The sequence below is a fragment of the Xiphophorus couchianus genome, chromosome 20 (genome assembly GCF_001444195.1).
Source record: "Xiphophorus couchianus chromosome 20, X_couchianus-1.0, whole genome shotgun sequence".
In the NCBI taxonomy this organism is placed as follows: Eukaryota; Metazoa; Chordata; class Actinopteri; order Cyprinodontiformes; family Poeciliidae; genus Xiphophorus; species Xiphophorus couchianus.
In genome coordinates this window covers 13212419-13239775 of record NC_040247.1, presented here as the reverse complement: position 1 = coordinate 13239775, position 27357 = coordinate 13212419, and the positions used below count along the sequence as shown (strand labels likewise).

Here is a 27357-nt window from a genome sequence, read left to right as displayed (position 1 = left end):
CCATTATTTAATATCTATTTTTAGAGTTATCTGTAACTCTACAACAGTCTATCTCAGCTAAAATCTTAACATTTATCAATTATGTGTAATAAATAATTGATTTGGTCACATATTGAGTAGCTCTCATTCCTCAGGGGCAGCTTCGTGTTTGGACATCCTGCTGTTTCTCTCCACCCTTTCATCAGAAATCCATAACTTTTATCTCCACCCACAAAACCTTCATTGGCTCTCTGCTGATGGACGTGAAGCTGAAAAACTTCGGCTCTCAGCATTTGGGTTCTGTCTTCAGCTCGCCGCGTTGGATTCACCTCAGGTAGAGCTTTCCTTTCACTCTGCTTCATTTAGCTCGGCTCACTCTTAAGTGATTTTAAATCCTGTTTTGTAGGTTACAGGTGAACAGAGCCAGGATGCTGTTTGCGTTTCTTCTTCTGTCCTCTGGGCTTTTCCTGGATCTGGAGGTGTGTACTGCAGGTAAGAGACGCCATTGCTTCAACACAAACTGCAGCAGTTTAACACATTTTCTGTACATTACTGCTCTGTGTCAGAAGAAAAACGAGTTTGTTTTTCTCTTGACCTGTGACCCCGGTCAAGGCATTTTTCATTCGGTGTGGTGGCAGCTTCCCTTTTCGCTCTCTGCCAAATCCCTCATGTTTCTCCACAGGATGTGGTCCAAACTTCTCAAGCTTGACAAGACTTAAATACATGCACTGTCAGCTCGGATGAATATCAAAGTTTAGCGCCGCATCCTGTCCAACTCTTGTGGAAAAACGGAGAGGGGAGCGAGCCAACTGACAATCTCGCAAAATTGGTAATAAATCGAGTCTTTGATGCGAACAAAGACGCTCTGATTCAGAGAGTGACAGGGCCTTGAGGAGCCTTTATGACGTGTCATCTTCTGAAAAGGAGGATCTGATGGTTGTCAGGATCACCCTGTGGTGATGGATCCCCATGGCCTTGGCCTGGATTCAGGCTTTTGATACTCTTTGTCTGCGCTCCCATCAAACACTGCCATGTCACTGAGGCTCTTTAAATTAACACTCTGCTCTAAATAGACTGCAGAGTCTACTCTCAGGGAAAGAAAGTGTCTCCAGGATACCAGAAGCACTTCGTGACCTTCAGGGACCCCAAATCCCACCTCAGATGAGTCAGAGTTAAGCCAGCTGGTCAAGTGATTTGTATAAAAAAAACATTTAGTGACCAGAAGTGAAAAATTAAGCAGGACTGATGTGTTTTCAGCACTGTACTGTTTCTTACCTATGCCTCTTAAATTATTACATTTATGACGTTACCGCTGCAAACTTTAACGTGTTTTATCAAGATTTTATGTTAAATAAACAAATTTGTGATGTAGAATAAAATGCATCATAATTTTTGTATTTTTTCACACTTAAAAATCAGGGACGTTTGGTGTGTGTGTGTTTAATGCCACATACTACTTTGTAGGACAACCTTTCACTCAAATGAAAAGGTCTTTTTTAGTAAGTTCAATGTTTTTACCCATTTGTTTTTGCAAAACAGCCAATGAGTCAGGTTTATTTGTTAATCATATTTCAGCCTCAAGGCAAAACATCATAAAAACACAAAAATATAAAGTCATAGAACATACAGTCAACAATTGAAGCAACATTTTGTCAAGTGCCATTGTTACACATCAGATTGTTGATTAATGTTTTGTTTATTCTGATACAAAAGCAACTCTAAACCTGTGTGTTTTTAGTCATGATTTTAAGGAACTCGGTGTTTCAGCTGTTTTGCGGTTTTCAGGAAGTTCATTCCAGATTTGAGGTGCATTGAAGCTGAACGCTACTTCTCCATGTTTGGTTCTGGTTTTGATTCTGGTTCTGCAGACCAGAACCAGAAGATCTGAGAGGTCTGGAAGGTTGATACAACAGCAGAAGATCTTTAATGCATTGTGGTGCTAAGCCGTTCAGTGATTTATAAACTAACAACAGTATTTTAAAGTCTATTCTGTGGAACTGGGTTTATGTGCTCCATCTTCCTGGTTTTAGTGAGAACACGAGCAGCAGCGTTCTGGATCGGCTGCAGCTGGATGATTGATTTTTTAGGCAGACCTGTCAAGACACTGTTGCAGTAATCAATGCAACTAAAGATAAAGTCATGGATGAGTTTCTCTAGATCTTATTGAGACATTAGTCATCTATTTCTGGAAATGTTCTTCAGGTGATAGAAGGCCAACTGTTAGATTGAGACAGTCTGTGAGCATCAGGTTTCCAAGATTTTCACTTTGATTCAGGTCCGAACTTTGACTGGGCCATTCTAACACATAAGTACGCTGTAATCTAAACTGCTCTATTGTCGCTCAGGCTGTGTGATTGGCTTGATGATCTGCTGGAAGGTGAAAATCCACCACAGTCTCAAGTCTTCTGCATCCTCCGACTGGGTTTCTTTCTGGTCTGATTTGATCTGAACACCTTCTACACGTTTGCTGTTTTTCATACAAACTCAAAAAAGACTTTCTTCTTGCCACTTTTCGATTAAGGCCAGAGTTATGAACTGCACAGCCAGTTTGTGTCGACAGATTCTCCCAGTCTGAGCTTTCGATCTCTGTCTCTCTTCCACCAGGACAAAAGGCCTGTCAGTTTCTCCTTTAATGCTTTTACTCACATTGAATTTCATTTTTGGTGGAAGAAAACTGACAGGCAATGTGAGTAAAAGCATGTTAGAAAAGAACAGAGCATGAGATATTGTTTTATAACCAGATCCTGCTTTAAAGAGTCCATTTCGTCACCACTGATCTGTCTGCTGTGTTCCATGATTCTGTTGCTCTCTAATGTTTTCTAAGAAACTTCTAAAGCCTTCACAGAACAGCTGTATTTATAATGAGATTATATTACCCACAGGTGGACTCTGCTTACTAATTAAGTTACTTCTAATGCTGCGTTCAAGTTACTGTGGATGTTGGAACTTGAAGGTGGGTTTGACGTCAGACCAGAGGAAACAGCGTTCCAGTTAAGAAGTCAGGATTTCAACATGGTGACGCCCATAGACGTTGTTTGCAGTACTTCTTACCACCATTGTTTTACGTTACATAAAGAAACACCACCATTAATCTATTTGGTTTTAAATTGTACGTACTTCATGTGCGCACTCCTACATGTGTATATTTTCACCACAGCTTACTTTGTTGATGTGCGGAGCGACCATGTTGAAACACAAAGTCGGTCTTACTGGGGGTAGCTGGAGTTGCTCCCACTTTCACAGTGGGAAACCTGAACTTTGGAGAGTTTTCCAGCGGGAAAGTCAAAATTCCCAGCTCTGACCACAACAACATTAGTCAGCTGGTTGATTCATTTCTCTTTTTTATGCACTAAAGTACTTTGTGATGGTCTCTGATATAAAATCCCAATAAAATACTTGAAATCTGTTGGTAATAAGACATAATGTTTTAGGTTTACTTATGAATACTTTTGCAAGGTACTTCAGTTAAACATGATTAAGGTTTAACTCACACAAATGAGAAAGTTTCATCCTTTGAGAGCTACAACACTGCAAAAACACAAAGTCTTACCAAGTATTCTTAGTCTAGTTTCTAGTGCAAATATCAGAGTACACCTGAAATAAGACAAAAATAACTTATAAGTAACATTTCAGCAAGATACGGGAGCTTGTTTCAAGTCTATAATTATTTAAAATTGATTACTGAAAGTATTAGTTACACTGGCAGATTATTTCACTTATGACATGGGAAAATGTCTTGTTATAAGTGAAATAATCATAATATTAAACAATTATTGATTTAAAACAAGCTTCCAGATTTTGCTGAAAAATTACTTGTAAGTTAGTTTTGACTTATTTCAAGTGTACTGAGGTGTTTGGACTAGAAACTAGACCAAAATCTACTCAATCAGATTTTGTGTTTTTGCAGTGAGCTCATGTTTAAACCTCTGAGTCTAATCTCAAATCAGAGGCAATTAGATTATGGTACTGTGCTGTTGTTTTATCAAAGTCTTTGCAACTACTAACCTGAAATATACTACACTGTCTAATTTATTCCATATTTCCCATTTCCTCTTCCAAAATCAGCGCAATCTGAACTGAGAATCACAACCATTAAGGTAGTTGGTCTTCCTCTTTTATTTCAATCCGTTTGATCATTAGATAGAAGGTACAGGACAACTGAAGTTGTGTCTGTATGCATTACTAGCAAGATCCGTATACAATGTCCAAAGGAGGTCAACTGGAAGGCTTTTGCATGGATCTGCTCTCTGAGGTGGCCAAGACCGTTGGACTCAAGTACAAGGTGAAGCTGGTGAAAGATGGCGCCTACGGTCGTCAGGATGAGAGCGGGAACTGGAACGGGATGATTGGAGAGGTGGTGAGAGGGGTGAGCTCAGCAACCGTCAAACCAGTCAAAACACTTCACAATTTAAAAAAGAAAAGAATTAATTGATGTTTTCATTTGACAGGAGGCAGATCTTGCGATTGCGCCGCTGACTCTGACTGCAGCGCGGGAGAAAGTTGTGGGCATGACCAAACCCTTCATGCAGACTGGGATCAGCATCCTGCTGAGGAAGGACATCTCAGAGGGAGCCGGTTTCTTTCACTTCCTGTCGCCCTTCGCGCCAGAAACCTGGATGGGGATTCTCATCGCCTACATGGCTACTGCTGCTAGCATCTTCATAGCTGCCAGGTTGGTAAAATTACCTGGACAGGGAGGAATGGTGTCGCTAATATCTGAAACTTTTAAAATTTTAAATGATTTTTTCCCCTTACACACAGAGTAAGCCCATGTGAGTGGAGTGAGGCTCAGAGTGAGAGAAACAGATTCAGTTTCCTCTACAGCCTGTGGTACGCAGCTGGAGCTCTGACTCTACAAGGTAAAGCAAGAAAAAGATTTAGTTTTTAACTAATTGGCTAACTATCATTAGCAGCTTTTTATTACATTTTTAAAATCAAGTATATTGTTCCATATTAGCTTGATACAATGACTCTTAATAAATATTTACTAAGAATATTAAACTGTAAAATTCTGCCTGTTAAAACTGAATTATAGCAGTTTTAACAGGAACTAAACAAATTTACCCACCAAACACTGCGTAACATTTCTTACTATAGCATATACTGATAATTTTTTATATGAAGTCAATAACATTAATTTTAGCAGTAATAGTGTTGATAAAATTATGTTTTTACTCGAAAGTGCTTTCAAAGTTTAGGTCACAACACTGCAAAAAACACACATTTTTAGCAAGTAGTTTTATCTACACTAGAGCAAATATCGTATTACACTTGAAATAACACAAAACTCATTTACAAGTCATTTTTCAGCAAGATATACAAGCTTGATTTAATTCCTTAATATTGATGAAAAAGTGTTAGTTACAGGTGAAATAATCTGCCAATGAAACAGCACATTTTCCCCATATTACAAGTTCAAATGTCTTGTTCCACTGGCAAATTATTTCACTTATAGCAAGTATTTTTTCATTAATATTAAGGAACTATTTACTTAAAACAAGCTTCTATTCCTTGCTGAAAAGTTACTTTGAAGCTAATATTATTTATTTCAAGCGTAATAAGATATTTGCTCAAGAAAGTAGACCACAAACACTTTGTTTTGTATACTTGCCAAAATTTTTACCAATAGTTTTATCATAATAAATGTTACAAATTAAAAAATCTTGTTCACTGGCAAATTATTTCACTTATAGCTAGAACTTTATCATCAATTTTAAGGAATTATTTACTTAAAAGAAGCTTGTATTTTTTGCTGAAAAGTTACTTGTAAATTAGTTTTGCATTAGAAGCTACACAAAAATATTTGGTAAGATTTTGTGTTTTTGCAGTGTGGTGACCTACATTTTGAAAAAACCTTGGAGTAAAACAATGTTATAAACACTGGTACTAGTATATTTTTTAACAACTTTATATAAAAAAGAGCAGTATGTACAGTGAAAAATACACTGTTTTGTGGGTTCATTTCAGAATATTTTTATTTTTATTTCATAGTTTTGCTTATTTCAAGTGTACCAAGATAGTGGCACTAGAAACTAAACCAAAAATACTTTGTATTTTGATGCTTACCAATATTTTTATGAATAGATTTAGAATAATAAAACTTGTTTTGTTCGACTGGCAGATTATTTCACTGATAACTAGCCTTTTGTTTGTCAACATCAAGGAATTATAGACTTACAACAATCTCCTATTTCTTGCTGAAAAGTTACTTCTATATTAGTTTAGTCTAATTTTAAGTGTACTAAGATATTTGCACTGTAAAACTAGACCAAGAATACTTGGTAAGATTTTGTGTTTTTGCAGAACAGCCATATTGAAGCAACATTTATTTGTGCATCTCAGGTGTTGGTCCTCACCCTAAAGCCCTTTCAGGACGTGTCATCTGCAGCAGCTGGTGGCTGTTTTCTGTCGTTCTCTTGGCTTGTTATTTCTCCAACCTCAGCTCCTCCAAAACCTCAGAGTCCAGTCACCTGACTGTGAAAGGGTTCGAGGACTTGGCTGGTCAGAACACGATCGAGTACGGATGCCTGGCCGGTTCCTCCACTCTTGCTTTCTTCAAGGTGAGTGTGGCCTGGCGTGGCTGGTCTGCCCCGTTCGGACTCACTGGAAATGTTTCTGTTTCTTTCCTTCACCCAGAATTCAAACAACCCAGTATACCGCAGAATCTACGAACACATGGAGAGAACGCAGAGCTTCGTGTCGTCTATGGACGAGGGGGTCAAACAAGCAAAGGAGGGAAATTTTGCCTTCATCGGAGAGTCTGTTTCTCTGGACTTGGCTGTAGCGCGTCATTGTGAGCTGGTGAGAGTGCATGAAGTCATCGGCATGAGAGGATACAGCATCGCTGCCCCACTTGGTAAGGAACCTCCTCTTAAAATGTCATTCATTTTGATTTACCAAATGTTAATCAAATATAAAACATTTTATAACAACAAGGTGACCTACTGTGCTTCTTTGAACAGGTTAGGATAGATCTATACAGAAAATGTTCATCACTTTTTTTTTTGCACAAAATCATTCTTAGGATAGAAAAAATGCATTTCTTGCAAAAATGCAGTGTGAATGCTGCAAGCTGAATATATTAGTAAAATTTGCAGAAGAATTTGAAGTCAACTGCAGAAGACGTGTAGAAATTTAAGAAATAGTCAGAACCAGAAGAATAAAGCAAAAGTCTGTAAAATATTAAAACTGTAGAAGAGGAGTGAGGTGTTTTCAGTCAAGGCATAAATCTCATCCAGAGTGTTAGAAATGTGTGCAGAGCAATGCTTACAAAGCTAAGTAATAACAGTTTATAAGCTAAAATGAGCTAAAACACTAAAGCTAGCTAGGGAGCTAGCTTTAACAAAAAGGAGGGTTGGAATTTGGGTTTAAATGAGGGTTGGAGGGCTGCACAGTGGCGCAGTTGGTAGCACTGTTGACTTGCAGCAAGAAGGTCCTGGGTTTGATTTTCTTTCTGCATGAAGTTTGCATGTTCTCCCTGTACATGCGTGGGTTCTCTCCGGGTATTCCGGCTTCCTCCCACAGTCCAAAACATGACTGTTAGGTAAATTGGTCTCTCTAAATTTTCACTAGGTGTGAATGTGTGTGTGCCTGGTTGTTTGTCCTGTCTGTCTCTGTGCTGCCCTGCGACAGACTGGCGACCTGTCCAGGGTGAACCCCAGTTTAAACCCCAGTTTAAATTGGGGTTGGGAAAAGGGTTGGAATTGGGGCTTAAAGGCAAGGTGGAATTAGGGTTTAAATAAAAGTTGAAATTGGGGTTGGAATTAGGGCTGCAGTTGGGGTTGGAAGGAGGGTTTAACTTAGGGTTGGAGTTTGGGTTAACATTAAAGTTGGAATTGGATTTGTAAGAAGGGTTTGGGCGTGCCGTGGTGGCGCAGTGGTTAGCGCGACCCATATTTGGAGGCCTTGAGTCCTCGACGCGGCCGTTGCGGGTTCAACTCCCAGACCCGACGATATTTGCCGCATGTCTTCCCCCCTCTCCTTCCCCGTTTCCTGTCAGCCTACTGTCATATAAGGGACACTAGAGCCCACAAAAGACCCCCTGGAGGGGTAAAAAAAAAAAAAAGGATTTGTAAGAAGGGTTGGAATTCGGGTTGGAAAGAAGGAATTCCAACCCTCTTTCTAACTCTATTCTCAACTCTAGTTCATAATAATAATATATTTTCTGATGACTTATAAATGTAATTTTTTGTATATAAAAATAGCAAAACAAAATAAAAGCCTGAATTCATATCTTGATATAAAATGTTTCTTTATATAAAATGTATAAAATGTTTTAATAAAGGTTCCCCGATCATAAAGAACCTCAGTGTGGCGATCCTCCAGCTTAGCGAGGCGGGGGAGCTGGCCTATCTGCGGAGCAAGTGGTGGGCCAGCAGCTGCATGGCAGACAAGGCCAAACCTGCAGCCGTGCAGCCGCACAGCCTGAAGGGGATGTTCCTGGTGCTTGCTCTGGGCCTCGGGCTGGGGACCCTCATGGCTGTTCTGGAGCTCACCTTTAAGAGTCGCAGAAAGGCAGCCGAACTGCAGGTACGAGCCGGGTGACAGTAGCTGCGTTTCCATTACAAATGTGTGCAAATCGTTACCTATATTCTGCAAATGTCGAAAAAACATAATTTTACAATTTTGGTGTTTACATTAAATAAGAAAATAAATTTAAAGTGTTTCCATTGCAGTTTTGCAAAAATATGTCGATTTTGAAAACCACCTCATCCCAGTGCAACAACTTTGTATCAAAAGACATTTTGTTTTCTAAATTGCCGTGTTTCCATCCAACAAATTTGTGTAATTTCAATTTGCGTACTTCTATGGTTAATTCACAGCTAGTTTCACATGTGCAAAGTTGTACAATTACAATTTCTTCAAGAGCTGAACTATTAGAACTAAATGAAATCACAAACAACTCAGATGATTCAAGGATTTGATTATCTGAGGATTGTTTGGATTTTAGTCATCATTGAAATGTCTTGTTTTGTTGCTCCTTACTCTGATCTCTGCAGAAGTCATGTTGCACCGTGCTAACTGAGGAGCTCAGTCTGCGCCTGAAGAACAGCAGTGCAGACAAACCCCAGGAGAATGCAGACAAAGAAAAGGCATAAAAGACTCGAACACTCTCTAGTCTGAAAAGTTTTCTCCTTTTAAATGAAATCAAACGTAACTTTATAGGTTTTTTAATTTGATACTAAACTTTTATTCAAAACAAAAACCTCAGACCTACAGCTGGGCGATAAAATCATTTTATTGCTAAATTAAGTATTTTGACTTTGAGGATTGAATTCTTGGAAAATCAGTATTTGTTTTCTCCAACACATTCCTTGGTTTTCCTTGTGATGTTAAAAACTACCATCTTGTTTGACAAGTGTTTTTACATCTTTTGTTTATTTCAACTTGAAATTCAGGCCAACTCAAAGGAAACATGGTCGAAATAAAAGCCAGTTTGTAAAAATATTTTCTATCATTTGACTTTTTAAACAAAAAAGTGATGAAAATACATCAGATTTGGTATTTAAGAGAAACTTGAGATTTCATTTTTAAACCATATCGCCCAGCTGAAATTTAACCCCAATGCTTTTTACTAATGGTTTCTAAATGTAAATACGAATAATAATAAAAAATCAGGTTTTGTTTTTTTTACAAAAAATAACTTTTAATCCTAGTTAACATTTAAAATCAGAAAATACAACTTACATATAAAGCTTGACTACTAATTTAACAGTTTGGAAGCATTTCTGTACAGTTGGCAGCAGCATCATTTGATTTCAGCAATTTCTTTTCACAAACAATGTCTCAATAAAAAGTTAAGAACCATAAACAGTCCAGCTAAACTAGAAAAATAAAGTTTGTCTTTTTGCTCAGGCTCCTGCTTTTCCGTTTGTTCTTTCTTGTCGTGAACTTTGATGTCTGTGATTTCAGTCGGAGTCGTGATCTGATCAGGAAAAGAAAAAGTGAAAAGCCAGTGTTAGGAATGGAAATTTTACCCTTGTGTCATTGCTGGTGTTTCTACACTGCAGCTTCAAGTGTTGATATTTTCTTGTGAATGACTCACCGTCAAAGAAGAGCGGTGATTTACAGCGAATCTCCTTCATCCTCTGGTCGAACAGCGCCTTCATCTCCCTCTGCAGCGTTCCCTCTCGCTGTTCTGACCCGGTCGGCGGCGGGCGGCTGGGCAGAAACTCCAGGCTGTCGGTGCTGCCCCCGCTGTTGCTGGATGAGCTGCCGGACAGGCAGAGGCCGTTGGGAATGCGTCTCACCTGGCTCTGCTCTTGCTGCCAGAGAAAGGCGGGCTTCCGGGTCACAGCCGGCGTCTGGGGGGAACAGGTCTGTTTTCTGGGGCAGCTGTGCGAGCGGGTTTTGGTTCGTATCTGGGTCGACGGCCGATTGGACGTCAGCGCCTCTAAGGTGCGTCTGACCCTGGCGGGGGATGATGGAGGGATGAGTTTAGAGAGTTTGGCTTCAGGCGGTGGCAGAGTGTGAGACTCTGGGGCGGAGTAAGGCTGAGGTTCTGGATGGTGTTCAGGTTCAGTGAAAACCTCACTGTCCTCCTCTGGTTCCTGCTCCTCTGGCAGCTCAGGGTGCTCCGGTTCAAACCTCCTCACTGCACACTGCTCAGCGCAGCTCTGCAGCACAGATTCATTCTCAGAGTCCCTTCGATCAGCTTGAGGGTGGCCATCAGGACCAAGACTCTCCGCCAAAGAAACCTGCGACGGGGTGTCCAGGTCAAAGCTTTCCTCCTTCACACAGGGAGCAGCGGCCCCGCTGCTGTCGTGAGAGTCAGTGGAGGACATCCGGCTGAAGAAGCCTCGCCGTGTCTCTGGAGGTTCGTGGATCTTCACTCTGTGCGCTCGCCTCACAGGCTCGCTCATCATCCCCCTGTGGAAGGCAGCTTTAGCCGCTGGGCCTTTTACCACTGGAGACATTTCTCCATTTCTGCTGTCCTGAGATATGGTGTCCAGGTCCCGGTTGAAAAACAGAGCACGTCCATCTTCGGAGGACTGGACGGAGACATCAACAGAAGGATGTCTTTGATGGCCCCTCATGTGCTTCTGAGCTGCTTTTTGGATATGTTTTCTAGCTGCGTGCATGGCATGAGCAGGTTTGATCTGTTTCACAAAGAAAGTTTTATGCAGGACTTGAAGATCGTAAATAATATGGAGGTTTATTTAATAGGTGTCCTATTATGCTTCCTTGAACAGGTTAAGATTAATCCATGGCCTATTCAAAACATTTTATGCACAAGATTATTCTTAGATTATGAGATTTTAGTCTGATAATTTCTAACTATTTTCATGAGTTGTTTTTATCATTAAATCCAAATAAGTTGCTGCTGGCCACATTCTCCAACTCAATGCTTACACTCACAGGTGAAAACCGATGCAAACAGATGCACAACTATGCGACCATACATCTTTGAAAAGCAGAAGTAGAGCCTTCTGCACAGTCAACATAAACGCAGCAAGTGATTTCTGGATGGTGAGTCAACAACAAAACACTTGTCTTTTCCAGCAGCCGTTGAAAGTGGTAAAACCAGATGACCAAACGTGCTGGAGATTCACTTGGGTTGCTAGGTGACAGGAGGGGCTAGGGTGGGGTTGCTAGGTAACGGCGCAACTATTGGGAGATTTTGAAACGGCTCATTTTCTAGACATCAAAAAACATGAACTTATTGCCAAAAACAGCTGGTTGTTCTTTCAGGCACTTGGGCCTAATTAGAAGCAGTTAATACCCAAATGAAAAATGTGCAAAAAGTGGATTTTTGCATAACAGGTTCCCTTTTAAGTAGCGTACCTTTCCTGTCATGTCATTAACGCCAACATGAACAAAAATGGACGACTCTGCCATTCCCTCCAGGTAGACATGCCGATAACCTGCAAGCACAATCAAGCTGGTTATGATCGTTGTCCTTCATCTTCTATCAGAAACATTTTACAGTCCAAGTCTGACTATTATATTTGGTCTTTTACATCTAGATTTTATTAGAAATTTATTTTTCTGAAGCCTTGGGGAAGTGAGACTGTTATGCTTGTGGAAAATCGCAGGAAATTTTGAGACTCATATAATCACCATCTAGTAAACGAAGTGTGGGGAACTATTGGAAAATAGACTTGTGGATAAAAGTCAAGACAAAGCCCAAAGATAAACTTGCTAACAAATAGTTTAGGAGGTGTGTGAGGTAAAACGCTGCATCCAGGAAGTATTCATCAGTTTTACAGAATCCTAGAGGTTGTCAAATCAGGGCAAAGAAAATTTTCTGGTTTGGTGAAACTGAAATAAAACATTCTCTCATATACCACCATCTCTACTGTGAAGCATGGTGTTAGCAGCATTATGCTGTGGGGGCATTTACTTATGGCAACATTTGGGCATCGTCTGTAACATTTATAATCTAATGAGCCATTTCTGCTCTCAGGTCAGCCAAATTAATTTTGTTTGGAGCCGCTTGACTTTTTGGAGAAAATAAAACTTATAATTTTAGATAAATATCTCCTCTGGAAAATTATAACCTATTTTATTTCTATTTTCAGGATTTAAAATAAAGATAAACATAAGACTTTGAAAAAAGAGATTTATAGATTTCAACCTAATGATAAGAAAAATGTCTAATAACAAATTACGGGAGCTTTTAGAGTCAATCTTTGTTGAAATTCAAAGCTAATATAGTAGAAAACCTGCATTTGTTCATATGTCTACGGTAGAAAATAGTAGAAAACACCTAAAAACAACTGTACCAACATGAGCCGAGCCTAGGATTTCTGATTAAAATACTAAGCTATGCATAAGAATATTTATGTAAATATTTTAAAGCTTATTTTTTAGCTTTAAAAATAAGTTAAAAAACGTTTTCTTTGTCATTATGGAGTATTGTGTGGAAAAATAAACAATTGGAAAAAGAGAAGTGCTGTGAATACTTTCTGGATGTTTGGTATCTGCTTTTTGTTAATCAGAATAAAAGATAAAATACTTCTAATGTTAAAATTTTACAATAGCAACAAAAATAAGAAAACTATCAAAATGTGCAGTAAAAGAACAAAAAGGAGAAAAAATGAACTAAATAAATATTTTCACATATTTAGGCAACAAATCATCAGTACATTAATGGAGATTATTACAGTTACTGATGTTTAAAGTTATCATTTACTGTTGATGGCTGGTGCATTTCTCCAGACTGAGACTTTCAGCAAAAAAACAAAAACAAACCCAAACATTTCAGCTGGGTCTGATCTAAAACTGAAATATGAATACATGGAAAAGTACCTCATGCCCACAGATTACAGTGGAGGACCAATGATGCTACTTCAATACAAATATGTCGTAGAGGATGGTATAAAGAAATATTTGAAAAATACAATAAATACAAAAATAACTAAAACAGGTTTGTCACTGGGTTTTTCAGCTGCATTATGATGCTAAACATCAACCAGTCTGACACTGGGCTTCCTTCAAGGTTACATCTTAATCCCCAGATTTAAACTCCAGTCCAACTCTGGAGATTTGAGCCGACAGCCTACCTGGCATCATGCTGGTGAAAGCCACCGTCCTCTGGCCAATGAAATCCCGTCCAATAGGATCATGATCCCAGACCTGGAACCTCACCAGGGCGATCTGAGGCATCAGGATGCTGAAAACAAGGGTCTCCTCCCACATCGGGTTGAAGCCTACATGACAAAAACTTTAAATAAATGTGAGAAATGGACATAAAGCGACTTAGACAGGGAGTTTCTGCGCTCACCGTTGTCATCAACCACTCTGGTTTGCTGCTTCGAGCAATCGACAGGCAGACCGATGATCTCGACTTCAACAAAGGGATCGATTATCTGAGAAAAGATCAAATCAGAGGTAATTTTTTGTTAATAATTTAAATAAACTCGGAATGGTTGTTCTGGCTCTTACTTCTCCTCTGTCTCCAAACATTGAGTCTTTGGGTTTGGGAAGTTGCTGCCCACTGATTATCTTTAGCACCAGCTGAGTTTTTCTGTGTCCAGGCAATGGATCCTCTGTCATCGGGTTAAAGGCAGCTGAGAAAAACCAGAAGCATTTAGCCACTCTTTTGCACAATTACATTTATTGTTCTGTTTATACACACTGCATCCATACCTTTACACATGCACTTAGGCTTCAGAATATATCCACAATTTCCATTGCTTGAAAACTTGGCTCGGTTCAATTCAAGCATTCTGCCTTCTGTTTGGTAATTCATTGCAACTAGAATAAAATAAAAACATGCAAAATAAACATGGAGACCTTCTGGTAATATTACACAGCTTTTAAGGATATGTATTGTGGCTTATTTACAGTTAGGTGCAGAGTAGAGGATAGAGTACTCAAAAACTGTACTCAAGTTAGAGTAGCACAAATTCAACAGATTTTTACTCACGTAAAAGTAAAAAGTGGCCATCCAAAAATGTACTCAAGTAAAAAAGTATTTGGTAGAAAGGCTACTTAAGTACTGAGTAACTGATCAAATTATCAGTCATTTAATATTTAAAAATTACATCATCAGATATATGATATAAATACAGATTTAAGTGGACATTTTTGGTATTTTAAGGATCAAAATGAAAATAATGTATATAATTAACATCATTACAAAATCAGACAATACAGAATGATAAAAATACTTCTAAAGGTATATTGTTTTCCAAAAAGTTACTGAAATCAATGTAACTAAATACATGTAACTACCAAACTCTGGTTATATGCTAAGTATAATTTACATGATTATTATTCAATTCAATTCCAACATACTTTATTAACCCAAAAGGGAAATTAAATTATTAAATTAAATTCATTAAATTATAAAGGAATAATAATTTCTAACTTAATAATTATAAACTGTCATTAAATGTGTTATAATTGTTATTATTATTATTATTATTATTGAAGTATTCACTGAATTTAAAATTATTGAACATAAAAGCAAAAAAAAAAAAAGCAAAGCGCCAATCATGATTTATTTTGGGAAAAGTAAGTGTTTTATTTTGAAGAGTGCTTAACCGGATATGGTTTTGTCTTACGTTTATTTCTGTTGCTAGGATACGAAATGTCCGTTGCCGTTTCTTGTTCAGTAAATCGAATTAAAGGTTTTCAGCAAAGACATTTGAGCCTCCGTCATGACTGATTACATACGTTTTCACTACGTAACTGTCTATATCGATTACCCATATGGCATCCCGTATTCCAATATGGCTGCGGGTTAAAGTTGCTCGAGTCCACTCTGAAGTTCGACGGATAGACTCTGATAAGCTGGCGCTGGTTGAAACGCACCAGCTCGCCGGGTTTTAGCTGTAAAATCTGGTTCATTACAGTCTCGTTAAGAGATGACACCTGCCAGCTGCTCAAAAACCCTGCGAAACACAAATCCATGACAACAGCCTGCGTATTAGGGTCATTGTCGATAGAAGAAAGCGATTTTGTGCCAAAAACACTCAAAACAATTTTAGCATAATAACATTTGTTAGGGAAAAAAAACATGGACATTTTTGAAAAGTCGAAAATTTTGCTGGTGCAAAATTAGGAATGATGAGATTTAAGGGGGAAATTTTAAAGGAAATTTTAGAATTTTGAAACTCAGAAATCTCCAAATTTTTCTAGAAAATTTCTGAGATTAATTTCAAAATTCTTGACTTTCTTTAACATTTTTGACTTTTCAAACTCAGATGTTTCAGTTTTTTTCTAGAACATTTCTGAGATTATTCTAAAATTCCAGATTTTTTTCTAGAAAATTTTCGACTTTTGAAACTCAGAAATTTTCAGGATTTTTTCTAGAAAATTTCAGAGTTTTTTGGAAGAAATGTACTCATTTTTTTCTATCTACAATGGCCCCAGTACGCCATTATGTAAAACATAGATGTGATGATTTTCGCTAAGCGCCGCTACGTAAAGCCTCTTTGATTTTTACCTTGTGTTTCTATTTCATGCACTCTGACAGATTTAGTGTACTTGACCAGGTCAGACAAAGCTCTGGAGAGTCTCATGGTTTTCCTTTTTCTGAAGAAATATTGTAGAAACACAAATGTAATTTTAGATATTAAACATCTTATAAGGCTGATGCGTCCAGTTCAGGGACCTTACTTAGGATGGTAAACAATCTGGGTTCTGTCTCGGCTGCTGCTGTGGTCTGATTCACCGTCAGACATAGCCTTGTTTTTTACACGTATTTTCTTTTTTCTCTGAAAACATGAAAGATAAATGAAGCTTTTTCAAATATGATTTTTTTAATATGAAAGGTTATGGATTAGACAATCTGAAGAAATGAACTGGCACCTTTCTTTTGAAGCTTCTTATGATTGATCTGCCAAACCGTCTCTTCTTCTTGGGCTGATTAGTTGATTCTGCACCGTTCCCAGGCTGAAAAAGTGCAATGCTATTTGTTAACACATCTATCCGTCTGTCCATTCATCCATTTATTTATCTCTTAATTTGCCTGTAAGTCGTTGTCACTATTATCATCATCATCATCATCTTCCTCCTCCTCGTTCCCAGTGTCTTCATCAGATACGTCTCCCTCCTCTGCATCAGGGTCAAGGTTTCCTGGCAGTTTCTTTCCCTGAAAAACAAGAATTTATTCTCTTTTTTTATCACTTTATTTGACCTGTGAAATAAACAAATTTGTACCTTGATTAAAATTTTTCCTTTCAGAATCTCAGGTGAAGGCAACTTCTTGCATTCCTGCGCGCTGACGTTAGTCAGATCCAGTTTGTCCTGCAGCACCTCTTTCAGGTATTCGGCCATTTTTTTCTGCTGTGGCACAGTGCAGTGGTTCTCTATGGAGAGGATAACAGGATACCTGGAGGAGAATCATGACAAACTGAGGATTCAAAACAAACAGAACTAATATATTAAAACTGCAGTATATATATTTTATAAAGATATATGAAACATATATATCTTTATATATACCTGTATATATATAAAGAACATGTTTTTCACATATTTGTTAAAAAAGGTCACAATTTTGTGCAGTAGAAGACAGGTAATCGGTGAAAAGATCGCTTTCCTCCACCACCTCCCTGTACAAAAATAACCAGTTTTGGTTGTTCTGGTTCTGCTCTGCATCCCCAGAACCAAAGCCAAACATGGAGAATCAGCATCAAGCTTCTTTGCACCACAAATCTGGAACAAATTACCAGAAAATTGCATAACAGCTGAAACACTGAGTGCCTTTAGCCCTTTCATGAATGAATTATGGTCCTTTATGTCCGGAGTTTTTTACAAAGTGTTTTTGATTTTCTTAAGGCATAAAAAAAGTGGGATTTTTGTTGTTGTTGTAAAAACACATTTTTTCTAGGATTTATTTCTAGTTGATCAGTTCTAATTTTCTCCAAATACAAAGTTGTTATTTGGAAAATAAATCAGCAGTATTAGTTTGTCTGCCATATTGGATTTAACAAAAATGTTCTTGCACTTGCAGTGGATGGCCAGTAGTTAGCAGTGTATCGTATTATGCAGTTGTGTCCACTTCAGTGGTCTGTGTGCATTTATAAGATAAAAATCCACAAGAAAAAGGGTTAAATCTCGACTAAAAACCCACCTGCTTTTGAAACATCATAAATGAAACCCCGATCAATATATTTGACATGTAACAAGAGCACTTGACAGAATGTAATGTTTCAATTATTAGTGTGTTCTATGACTTTGTGTTTTTATGAAGTAAAGCACTTTGAAATTCATTGTTGCTGAAATGTGATATATACAAATAAACGTGATTGATTGCTAAAAGTGCTAATGGCAGAAAAACAAATTGTCATTACAGGAAAACCGCTTATCTGCTGTCATTGGTGGCTATGCTAACTAGCCTTAGCATTCAAAACAAGCTCTAGTAGCTGCAGTGTAGTAGAGAGCAAGTAGGGGAGGCCAGGGTGATTGACAGCGCTAAGGCCCGCCTCCTGCCTATGATTGGATGTTTCTAGTTAGCACTAGGAGCACTGGGAGAAGGTAGAGGAGCTACATTTATTCACAGATTATCTGTCTCGTATCAAACTATCAGAACATAGTGACAGCTTCACCAAATGTGCAAAAAAAAAAAAAACTTTCATAAAAGTTACAAAGTTACAACAGAGCTTACGGTGACTTAGTGAAGGCATATTTGTTAATTGTTTCAACAACGTCTTTGAAGAGAATTTTGGACGTCAAAGTGTAGCCGTGATGAATGATGGGTTCACCATCCGGTCCATCCCAGCAGTCCACTGGAAGAGGGGAAAAATAACAAAGATGTGCTGATGTTTCTGTAAATCACGCAAAAATAAAAACAAACACTTGCAGTGGTTTTTGCAGCCTCTCACCCTCCACACAGCGGCAGCCTGCTTGCAGAACATAGGCGTACATTTCCACCCTGGACTGGGAGAGCAGCTGGTCTCCAGTCAGGTAGGTGTTGTGCGACGTGGCAATAAAGTAATTAGTGAGAGGCTGCGTCATGTCCTGGTTCACCTGATTGTGCTCGGGGTTAAAGATGTCGCCTGCAGGACTTCGCATGTAGTTGGTGAAACCTGAAGGAGGAAGGATGGAGTGTCATAACGTGCATTTGCACACTGGTGGCATGTTCTGCGTAAGTGGCAAAATTCACTTAATTTTCTGAGAATTTACTTGATAAGCAACATCTACCCACCGTCAATACCCAACACCATATTCTGGAGGTTCTCAGGACATGGCTCAAACTTAGCCACAATGTCGAATAAATGCTCTCTGCTCAGACCGCGCATCTAGAAAGAACAAAACATGATGGGTTCGCATCTTCTGATCACTTAGAATAATGTTTTATTCTAAAGTGCATTTAAAAATGCATTAAAGTATTGAAATAACTTAATGTAATCTCACACCTTTGACTTGAGTACATTTGTTCAAGAAAGAAGAAACGAACAATCTATGCAATCAAATTATTGTTTTCACAAATATTATGTGCATCAATCGTTGTCACCCATAACGTTTTTGATTAAATAATTTATAAACAAAGTATTTTTTTAATTCATACTTTAAGCAACACTCTCCAAGCTATTAGATTGAAAAAAGACCCCAAAAATAAATAATAAAGTTTTAAATAATTTTAAATTAATTATTAAAGTTTTAATAATAGGTTTTTTAATAAATATTTTGCAAATTAATAATCGCAAACAATGTACATTTTTTGTAATTAATGTGATTATTAATTGCAAACAATGTAAATAATATTTACATATAACAGATAATAAATGAACATTAATATTTCAAATAAAGGTGCACTTTATTTGAAATAAAATAAAGTTTTTTTTATCAAATCAAAAAAAAAATTTGATTTTAAAATCAAAATTTGACAACATGCAAATGTAAGCTTTTATATTCGTATGTTATTAGCACAATTGATGAAATTGTGAGATTCATTCACATTAAAACTTAATATTTCATACAAATTCTATTTTAATTTTTCAATTTTATATTTCTATTAGGAAATTTAAATTCTTTTTAAAATGAGTATTAATTGACTTAACAATGGGTTTCGGATGGACAAAATTAATGTTGTGCAATATAAATATTTTATATAAATATAATATAAACAGAACACAATGTACAGTAAATAGTAAGCTAAAAAAATATACATTTGGAAAGACTGAAGTAGCTCACACAATGACACAAAAGTATTTATCAGTGTATTGACCCTACAACAGATTTTGAAATATAAACAATAATTTTAAATAAATTAAATGCCTTATAAATATTTCAGAGTTGCATTAATATCAATTGTGAAAGTTAAGACTGAATGCATGTGAAATAACTGAAATTTGATATTTAATAATCTAATTTAAAAATGTAACATTTCAGTTGTTTTTCCTAAAACCAATGAAGATTGTGTCTCCTAAATTGTATATACAAGTTTCCTATAAATCACAAAAATTAAGAAGTCACATCAATTGAAGATTAATTAAACAACACCAGATGTAAAAGCTGGGAAAATTAATAAAACTTTTTTTTCCCCCTGAACATCTTAGTTGGATTTTTCTAATCTTTTTTTAATTTTTTTTTACCTTTTGTTCGTTTTCCAGAAAACGTGCGAGGTCGTGCAGATCCAGAACTTCTTTCTGGTTGCTGTAGGAGATCATGATTAGGTAGAGGTCTCTACGTGTGGAAATCATCTTGTAGAAAGAGCAAAATTCATCGAAGCCCAGAGAGCCCTGGATCTCATCTGTGTCTGCTTCCTGCAACAGGAGAGTTTTATTACAAAGGGAATAAATCTCCCAGCATCGGCTTAAGGGGAAAAGCAGAATAGGATATATCTCATACACAGTAATTGTCGCCAGGAGGAATCCAGTTAGCTGCTAAACTAATGCAATAACACAGAGCAGTTCAGGCCATCTGTGGCGGCCATATGGCTTTCCTGCAGCAGTCCCTGGTCTTCTTCTGCCAAGTAGCTGAATAGATGTTTTTTTTCCCCCTGCGTCGATTCATTTAATCTTTCTGCTGCTTCAATTGAACTGATGGCCAGATCACAGAGAAAATCTCTTGATAGGTTTCTGATTTCTGCTGTTGTTCTCCGAACTCTGGCCTCGGTTTTCCTCATCATTTTCCACAAGTATTTTGCCAACATCTGACTGAACTGGAATCGGCTGATCACCCTGAAGACAACTTTCGCATGGTGGCAGCATCATGCTGATGGACTGCTGATCAGAGAACTGAACAAAGTCAGTCCTGGAGGGAAACTTGTTAGAGGTGAATAAAAACATATACAAAGAGCCACGATGCAATGGTTTAAATCAAATGACATTTATTTATCAGACTAGCCTAGTCAAAGTCCAAATCAGAATCCAATTGAGATTTGAAAATATGTTTTCATTTATGCTATTTATTCAATCTAGCCAAACTTGAGCTACTTTCCAAGAAAGAAAAGGTGAAAAGTTTAATCTCCTGATGTTTAAAGATACTTGAGACAAATTTTAAGCTTGCAGTAATTACATCAAAAAATATTTTTAGTCAGTACTGGCACAGGGGAGCCAATAACAAACACAGTTATCACATTTTTATTTCTGAAAAATATTTGAAAAACCATTCAGTCTTTTTATTCTAATAATACTTTGTACTGGTTTGTGCAGCCAAACAAAATTCATGGAAATTTGTGGCTGTAACATGATAAAATATTAAAAAGTATGACTTCTTTTTTCAGGGTAGACAGCTTATTCTAGAGAGTTTATTACTGTGAAATCCTTAAAGAAATTGCACTTGACATAAAATATTCATTTAAAAATACAGGGGGAAAAAAGAGGCTAAAGATTAGCATGTTAGCACTGCTGGTGTTTAGTACTATTCACTTTTAGTTAATGGATAATTTCTGCTAAATCATTAATTTGATGTCAGTTAATTTATTATACAGCCTATAAACTCAAATCTTCCAAACTTTATAGTAAATAACAAGATGAATGAGGATCTGAAGTTGGGTTTGCAATCTTTTGCTAACAACAGATCGTTTTTTTGTTAGCAAATATTAGCAAGCTAAACCTGTGTGAAATGTCAAAAACAATCTATCCTTTTTATTCTGCTTCACAGTTACATTCTACAAATTTTGTGTTGTTCTGTGACATAAAATCCAGCAAAAAAAAGTACAAATGGAAGTTTGAACACGGCACAAAGTGAAAATGTATGACTACTTTTGCAAGCCACCACAGTTAGCCTTCATGCTCGCTCATAATTTTTAACATCTGGCTGCTGCAGAACAATCAAATTTTCAAATATTCTTTTTAAATATGAGCATGAATAAACATCTCTAACTGTGTTTCTAGGTATTAAGCAAGTGGTGTAAATGTTCTCACTTGAAACATGTCCTTGACTTTCTGCTTGGGTAGATTGACATTAAGCTTATGGAGCAGCTGGTGAACTTCCCCAATGCTCAAGGTACCATCTCCGTTTTTGTCAGCCTCAGAGAAGGTCTGCTGCAACCATGTGCAACCGCAGTTAAGGCTCAATCAGAAAATACAACAGGACCTCAGCTGTTAATCACTTAGCATGAAGGAGTGGATAAAGGATATTGATCGCGGGTGCGCTGTCTGCGGGCCAGACTGTCTTCATCGCTGATCCCGGCCATCAGGTACTTGAGCCCCTGGATCCAGGTGCGCACCTCCTCTGCATTGTTGGAGACCAGGTCCAGGGACTTGACTCGATCCCCGTAGTAAATGCTGAAGCAACAGTTTGGGTCGAAGCGGTTTTCTGCGTAACGCCGGAAGATCTCAGATTTTTTCCCCTCACAGACCTCATGGATGGAATCAATGGATACTGGACATAAAAAAAACATTCAGGTTTTCAGACCGATTCCACAAAGTCATCAGAAAACAGATGAACAGAGAAATCTGAAAGTACTCACACCCCTTGACTTTTTTCACATTTTTGTTTATAACTCAGTCTTATTCTAAAATCAGTTTGGGGACAGTTGTCATAAACAAAAATGAAAATATGTTTTAAGACATTTTGTGTACATATATACAAAGTATACAAAATTGTGGGCGCATCAGCCTTTGTTTTCTGTTGCAGGCCTATTTGTTGGACGCGTTGGATGCCCTTGACACGTCAAATGCTCGAAACGCGCCGTGCTAGACACGCAAAACACGCAACGACGTGCCCTCCACATAGACTTTGAATGTGAACCAACGTGCCTGATGCGCGAAACACAATGTGAACGCACCATAACATGTCAGCAGATGCTTCATCATAAACTACTCTATTTCATACCTGCTATCATTAGCATATTTTGTAATTAGCTTGCATCTTACAGGCGTTAGTAGCAAACTAAAAAAATATCAGAATTTTGAAATGCGGAGTTGTATTTAAGCCTGCCTTTTTTTTTTTTACTATTTCAAAGTGACATCAGCTAATAAACACTAAATTTAAATTAAACAAGTTAGCAGGTTTGATATCTTATAATTCCCCAACAGTCAACAGCAGGCAAAGATTAAGTTTTTATTTGTGTAACTATAAAAATGAGATAGAAATCATTTTTCCATGCGTAATAGCGTTGTTTGTATTACTCAATGTTATTTTAAGTACATATATATATTATCATGCTAGCTTGGTGCTCTTGGGGGGCCCCTGGTGGTGTGGGGGACCTAAGCAGCCACTTAGCTCACATATGCCTTCAAATGTATCACGTACCTAAATCTTCACAGCTTTGGTTTGGTATTTTGTTGAACCACCTTTGCCACAGCAGCATTTTCAGGTGTTTCTGGTTACATCTCTGCAGGCTTGGTGAATCTATTTTGGGTATTTTCTGACATTGCAGATCCTCTCCTGCTCAGCTGAGCTGCATGGGGCGGTATTAGCAGACAGGCATTTTTAGGCCTTTCCAGATACAGTCTGTTCTTTTGGATTTAAATCTGGTAACTGTTCCTGAAGCCACTCCTTCGTCATCCTGGCTGTGCACTTCAGGTTAATTTTGTGTTTTCACTAGATCATTACTATGGAACAGGTTTATTTGAAAAGTTTCATCATATTAAGCAGATTTGATCACAGCTTCATAATGCCGCCGCCGCTGTGCTTCCCAGTAGAAATGGTGTTAGCTAGGTTATATGAGCACAGAATGTTTTTATCCAAACATGTTGGTCGTTCCAAATATCTTTTCAAATACTGGAGAGCACAATGCTTTTCAAGTTCTTCAGTGAAGCTGATTTTTATTTGTTTCTATTGATTTATTTTGGATTTTTGGATTTATTTACAGACAATTACTTTGGCTTTAGAGGTTGGTTTCTACTTTGGTGTGTAGGAATTTATAAAGAAATATAAAGGCTCCCCTACAAATCATCTTCAGTCTGATGACTTTACCACAGCTGGACTACAATCAAATTGCAAAAGATTCTCAACGATGATCAGTGGATTTCAGATGAATTGTCATCAAGCATGTTTAAAAAGTCAACAATTATTCAAATTTTTGTTAACTTCAGGGGAAAAAATCGACTAAAGTCATCTTTTTGGAACAACCTGACTTTCCACTCCAAACATTTACATTATATTTTCAATTTTTGAAGCCTTGGTTTCACAGTCAACAGCATTTCTAGTTCAGCTTTGTTTGGTTATTTTGTTCAATTAAAAATAACTTTGAACTCTCACTTTTGGCCTTGTCATGCTTTTTGGAAGGCCGCCACCGGATGCAGGACTTGTGCTCATCCAGGAAGAAGAACCGGACCAGGCCTTTCTTCTTCCCCTTCAGTTTGGTCATCTGGGTGCCGGTCTGCATGGTGCACATACATCGCTCCACTACAGCGGGAATGATGGTAAAAAGGGTCATTTTCAGAAACCCTCAGAGAGCAAAGCATGGCAAATAAATGTGATGCACAGGCACTGACAGAATAATGACAATATTAAAGAATATTGCAGATAGCTAGATTCAGGTGTTGTGATCAAATATGACTGCAAAAATGTGTAAAAACCCACCTTTGTTTAGTTGATACTTGGTGTAATTTGTTATATTATTTATATAACAATATATATGTATATATATTATATATATTTTTGTGTTTATATCTATTAAACACATTTAGTAAATAAACCAAGCATGGTCTGTGTCAAATGCTTTAGGTAGCTGCTTATATTATTGATAAAATAACAACATAAGCAACATTAAACAGATTAAGCAAGATTAATATCACAACTTAAAGTGAAAATTGTCTGACTAGATTTAACCCTTTAACACCAAATATGTAATTTTTGATCATTATTTCTCTAAATATTTTTCTTAAATAATCGGCTGATTCAAGTGAAAGTATCATATAAATTTATATGATATGTATTATGTATTATATGTATTATAGATATGCATAATTTTAGAAGTGTAATATACTTTTTAAATTGGTAAATTTGGCAATCAACGCTTTTGGCTATGATGACTAAATGAATGCAAAAGCCTGACATATTAATTATGCTGCAAACAAATTTAGAAAACACGTCAATGAATCAAAAATTATTTCTTTTGTATAATAAAACACATTCCATGCTTAATTTTTTATCATTATCATCATCAGTAACTTTAATTATAAAGCGCTTTAGCTGAAACAAAGTGTTGAATATCAGTAATAAACAAGAAAACATAAAAATAAAGTGGCAAATCTAATTAAAAACTCAATTCAAAACACAATAAAACGACACAATTACATAAACAAATAATTTTAAAAAGACTTTGAGTTTTCTGATGCTTTTTGTTATCAGTCACATGCATGCAACATTTTTGCAGCAGCATTTTTTCGTGGTGAGTTCAGGTCATTGTTGTTGTGTGCCGTGAGCAGGTAACCTTTGTTTGTAATCTGAAGATACATGTGACGCAACCTGGCACATCATTCAGGCTAATCCTAAAGGATTGTCTGCAGTCCATATGCTCATTATCTGCTTCTCTGCTTCCCTCTCTGTTGTTTGTGCAACTGACGACCCTTAAAGGTCACCTAAAAGCACATATTCAGAATATGTCTGGAGGATGAATTGTTCCCAAAAGGTTAGCGGAGGCTTACCTATTTGACCCAGCCTCCATTTGGGTTGTGCAACCACACTGCCGCCGATCCAGAAAAACTCCTCAGCCAGTCTAGAGACGGACGCTTTCTGCCAAAGTTTGGGCGAGCTCATGATGGAGTGGGTGGGCGAGTTGACGGGGCTGGAGGTCCGCTTGGCTTCCCGTTTGGCCCGTGAGGGGGAGAACATCCCGGATGACCCCAGAGCCTGGAAGGTGGTCTTCTTCGGGGCCGTCCAGGAGGACAGCGGCGGGCTCTGGCCCAGAGACGGCGGCGCCATCGCTGAAGGCCTGTGGTTCATCTCTGACCTATACATTTGGTTCCGGCTCACCTGTCCCATTCACAAAACATGGACATACCTTCCTCCTGTCTCCAACAGAAAGTTTTAGTCGCACCGTGGCAGCATGTCCTCTAGTTCCCATCAGTCTCCCCACATGAGCAGAGTTCATTCAGTCAGGATCCGGTGCTTCGTCCATAGGTTCCTCCTTTTATTTACTTTTGCCGCCTGCAGAGTGCTCTCAGTGAGGAAGTGTGCAACTTGTTTGAGTCTCTAAATCTTTCTCAAGCTGTAATCCTGCAGTGAGGCTTCAGCCTGGTCTTGATAGAGGGATTTTCTGTGAAGCCAGTAAGCTCCTGGGGAGGGAGACTGTGGCTGGAGGACTTCACATGCTCAATGTACAGCTTAAAAATCTTCACGTTTAAAAATCTGAAGATAATAAAATGCAAAACAAAGACTTGAGACTTATGGTTTGGTTAGGTGGTGTAAACAAGGTGGAAATGTTTTCCCCTAAACTGTGAGTTAGGATTTCCCTCTAGAGGCAACAGGATGATGTGCAGCTCTATTATTTAAATGTCTCTCAAACTATAAACAATAAAGTAACATGATCTAATTGCTTTACTTAAAGTAAAGAAGCAAAAATGGAGTTTTAATTTTTTTATTCACATTTAATACATAAACTCAAGAAAAATATAGAATAAACATATAAAACAATCCACGGCTAGAAACAGGAGGTGCGGAAACTAACATTGCCAGAGTGTTAGTAGTAGTAGTTTTGTACTAGTTTTACTCCTTATTAAGCAGATAATTATTATTTATTTTGCAGTTCTGGTTTTTATATTGAGAAGATGAGCTAATATGTTCAGTCATCTGCTTTACAGAATCGCCTCTTGTAGCTTGCTTACTCTATTTTCAAAACATTATTGACTCAAAAGGGAAAAAAAATACAAGTGGAACTTTTCACACCACAACTGTCTGTTTTTTTTTTTTTTTACAAACATTCAAATTTAGATTTGAAGTGGGAAAAAAAAGCATTGCAATTTTCTTTCAGCCAGCTGGCTGGCAGTGAGCAGCAGGAGGTAGGAGAAAACTCTGGTCACTCACAGCGCTTTCTCCTCCATCTTCTTGAAGTGATTTAAAACTATTGGAATGTTATACAGAACATTTTTTGTGGTTTTGAAACTTTAGAAACTTCTATTAGCTTGATGGTGAAAAGCGACTCATGAATAAACAGCTCTGGAAAAAAGAGAGCACTTTAAATGATCAGTTTCTCTGATTTTACTTTTTGTAGGTATATGTTGTATTCATTTATAAACAACAATAATAATGTTTTCACTCAGGAAAAGTTTAGAAATCAATATTTGGTGGAATAATAACTGTGAGGTATTCTAAGGGGTTCAGTGAAGTGGTCTCTTAATTGTTTCCAGAGCTGCATAACATGCTTTGTGAAACAACAGCATTACTTCATACCTAATTATCTTCCTGCACACCGGACAAAATATTAGGTTAGGTTAAACTTTATTAATCCCATAGAGAAATTGAGGTTATCTGTTGCTCACACATTATTGAGACATAATACATAGCTAGTTTAAATTTTAACCTATAACTTTCTGAAGAAGTTTTTTATTTATTTACTCCTTTATTACCAACTACCTTCAAAAC

General features: G+C 37.5%; 2 protein-coding genes across 2 annotated transcripts; one reads left to right on the top strand and one right to left on the bottom strand.

Annotated features, from left to right (window-relative positions):
• The first annotated feature begins 188 nt into the window (after window positions 1–188).
• grik6 (glutamate receptor, ionotropic, kainate 6) lies at window positions 189–9834 on the top strand. Its single transcript, XM_028002020.1, has 10 exons — window positions 189–313; window positions 386–471; window positions 4045–4076; window positions 4166–4345; window positions 4428–4651; window positions 4741–4838; window positions 6322–6539; window positions 6616–6835; window positions 8264–8508; window positions 8979–9834. The coding sequence occupies exons 1-10, from the start codon at window positions 237–239 to the stop codon at window positions 9075–9077; spliced, it is 1479 nt and encodes a 492-aa protein (XP_027857821.1). The 5' UTR covers window positions 189–236; the 3' UTR covers window positions 9078–9834.
• Window positions 9604–26286, bottom strand: plch2b (phospholipase C, eta 2b). Its single transcript, XM_028002027.1, has 21 exons — window positions 25422–26286; window positions 24031–24177; window positions 21963–22206; window positions 21747–21876; window positions 19971–20141; window positions 18581–18674; window positions 18258–18461; window positions 18041–18161; window positions 16591–16762; window positions 16400–16522; window positions 16240–16323; window positions 16048–16145; window positions 15875–15963; window positions 15135–15320; window positions 14071–14178; window positions 13867–13991; window positions 13706–13790; window positions 13485–13631; window positions 11764–11843; window positions 10025–11078; window positions 9604–9904 (listed from the first exon to the last, which is right to left on the bottom strand). Exons 1-21 carry the CDS (start codon window positions 25756–25758, stop codon window positions 9888–9890), a joined length of 3816 nt encoding a protein of 1271 aa, XP_027857828.1. The 5' UTR covers window positions 25759–26286; the 3' UTR covers window positions 9604–9887.
• Window positions 26287–27357: the final 1071 nt, after the last annotated feature.

Coding starts and splice junctions, on each gene's coding strand:
- plch2b (XM_028002027.1), bottom strand. CDS start 25,758: ATGGGACAGGTGAGCCGGAACCAAATGTATAGGTCAGAGATGAACCAC. Junction 18,462..18,580: donor TATGGTGTTGGGTATTGACG/GTGGGTAGATGT, acceptor TTCCTCCTTCAG/GTTTCACCAACTACATGCGA. Junction 13,791..13,866: donor TGTTTGGAGACAGAGGAGAA/GTAAGAGCCAGA, acceptor ATCTTTTCTCAG/ATAATCGATCCCTTTGTTGA.
- grik6 (XM_028002020.1), top strand. CDS start 237: ATGGACGTGAAGCTGAAAAACTTCGGCTCTCAGCATTTGGGTTCTGTC. Junction 472..4,044: donor TCTGGAGGTGTGTACTGCAG/GTAAGAGACGCC, acceptor TTCCAAAATCAG/CGCAATCTGAACTGAGAATC. Junction 6,540..6,615: donor CCACTCTTGCTTTCTTCAAG/GTGAGTGTGGCC, acceptor TCCTTCACCCAG/AATTCAAACAACCCAGTATA.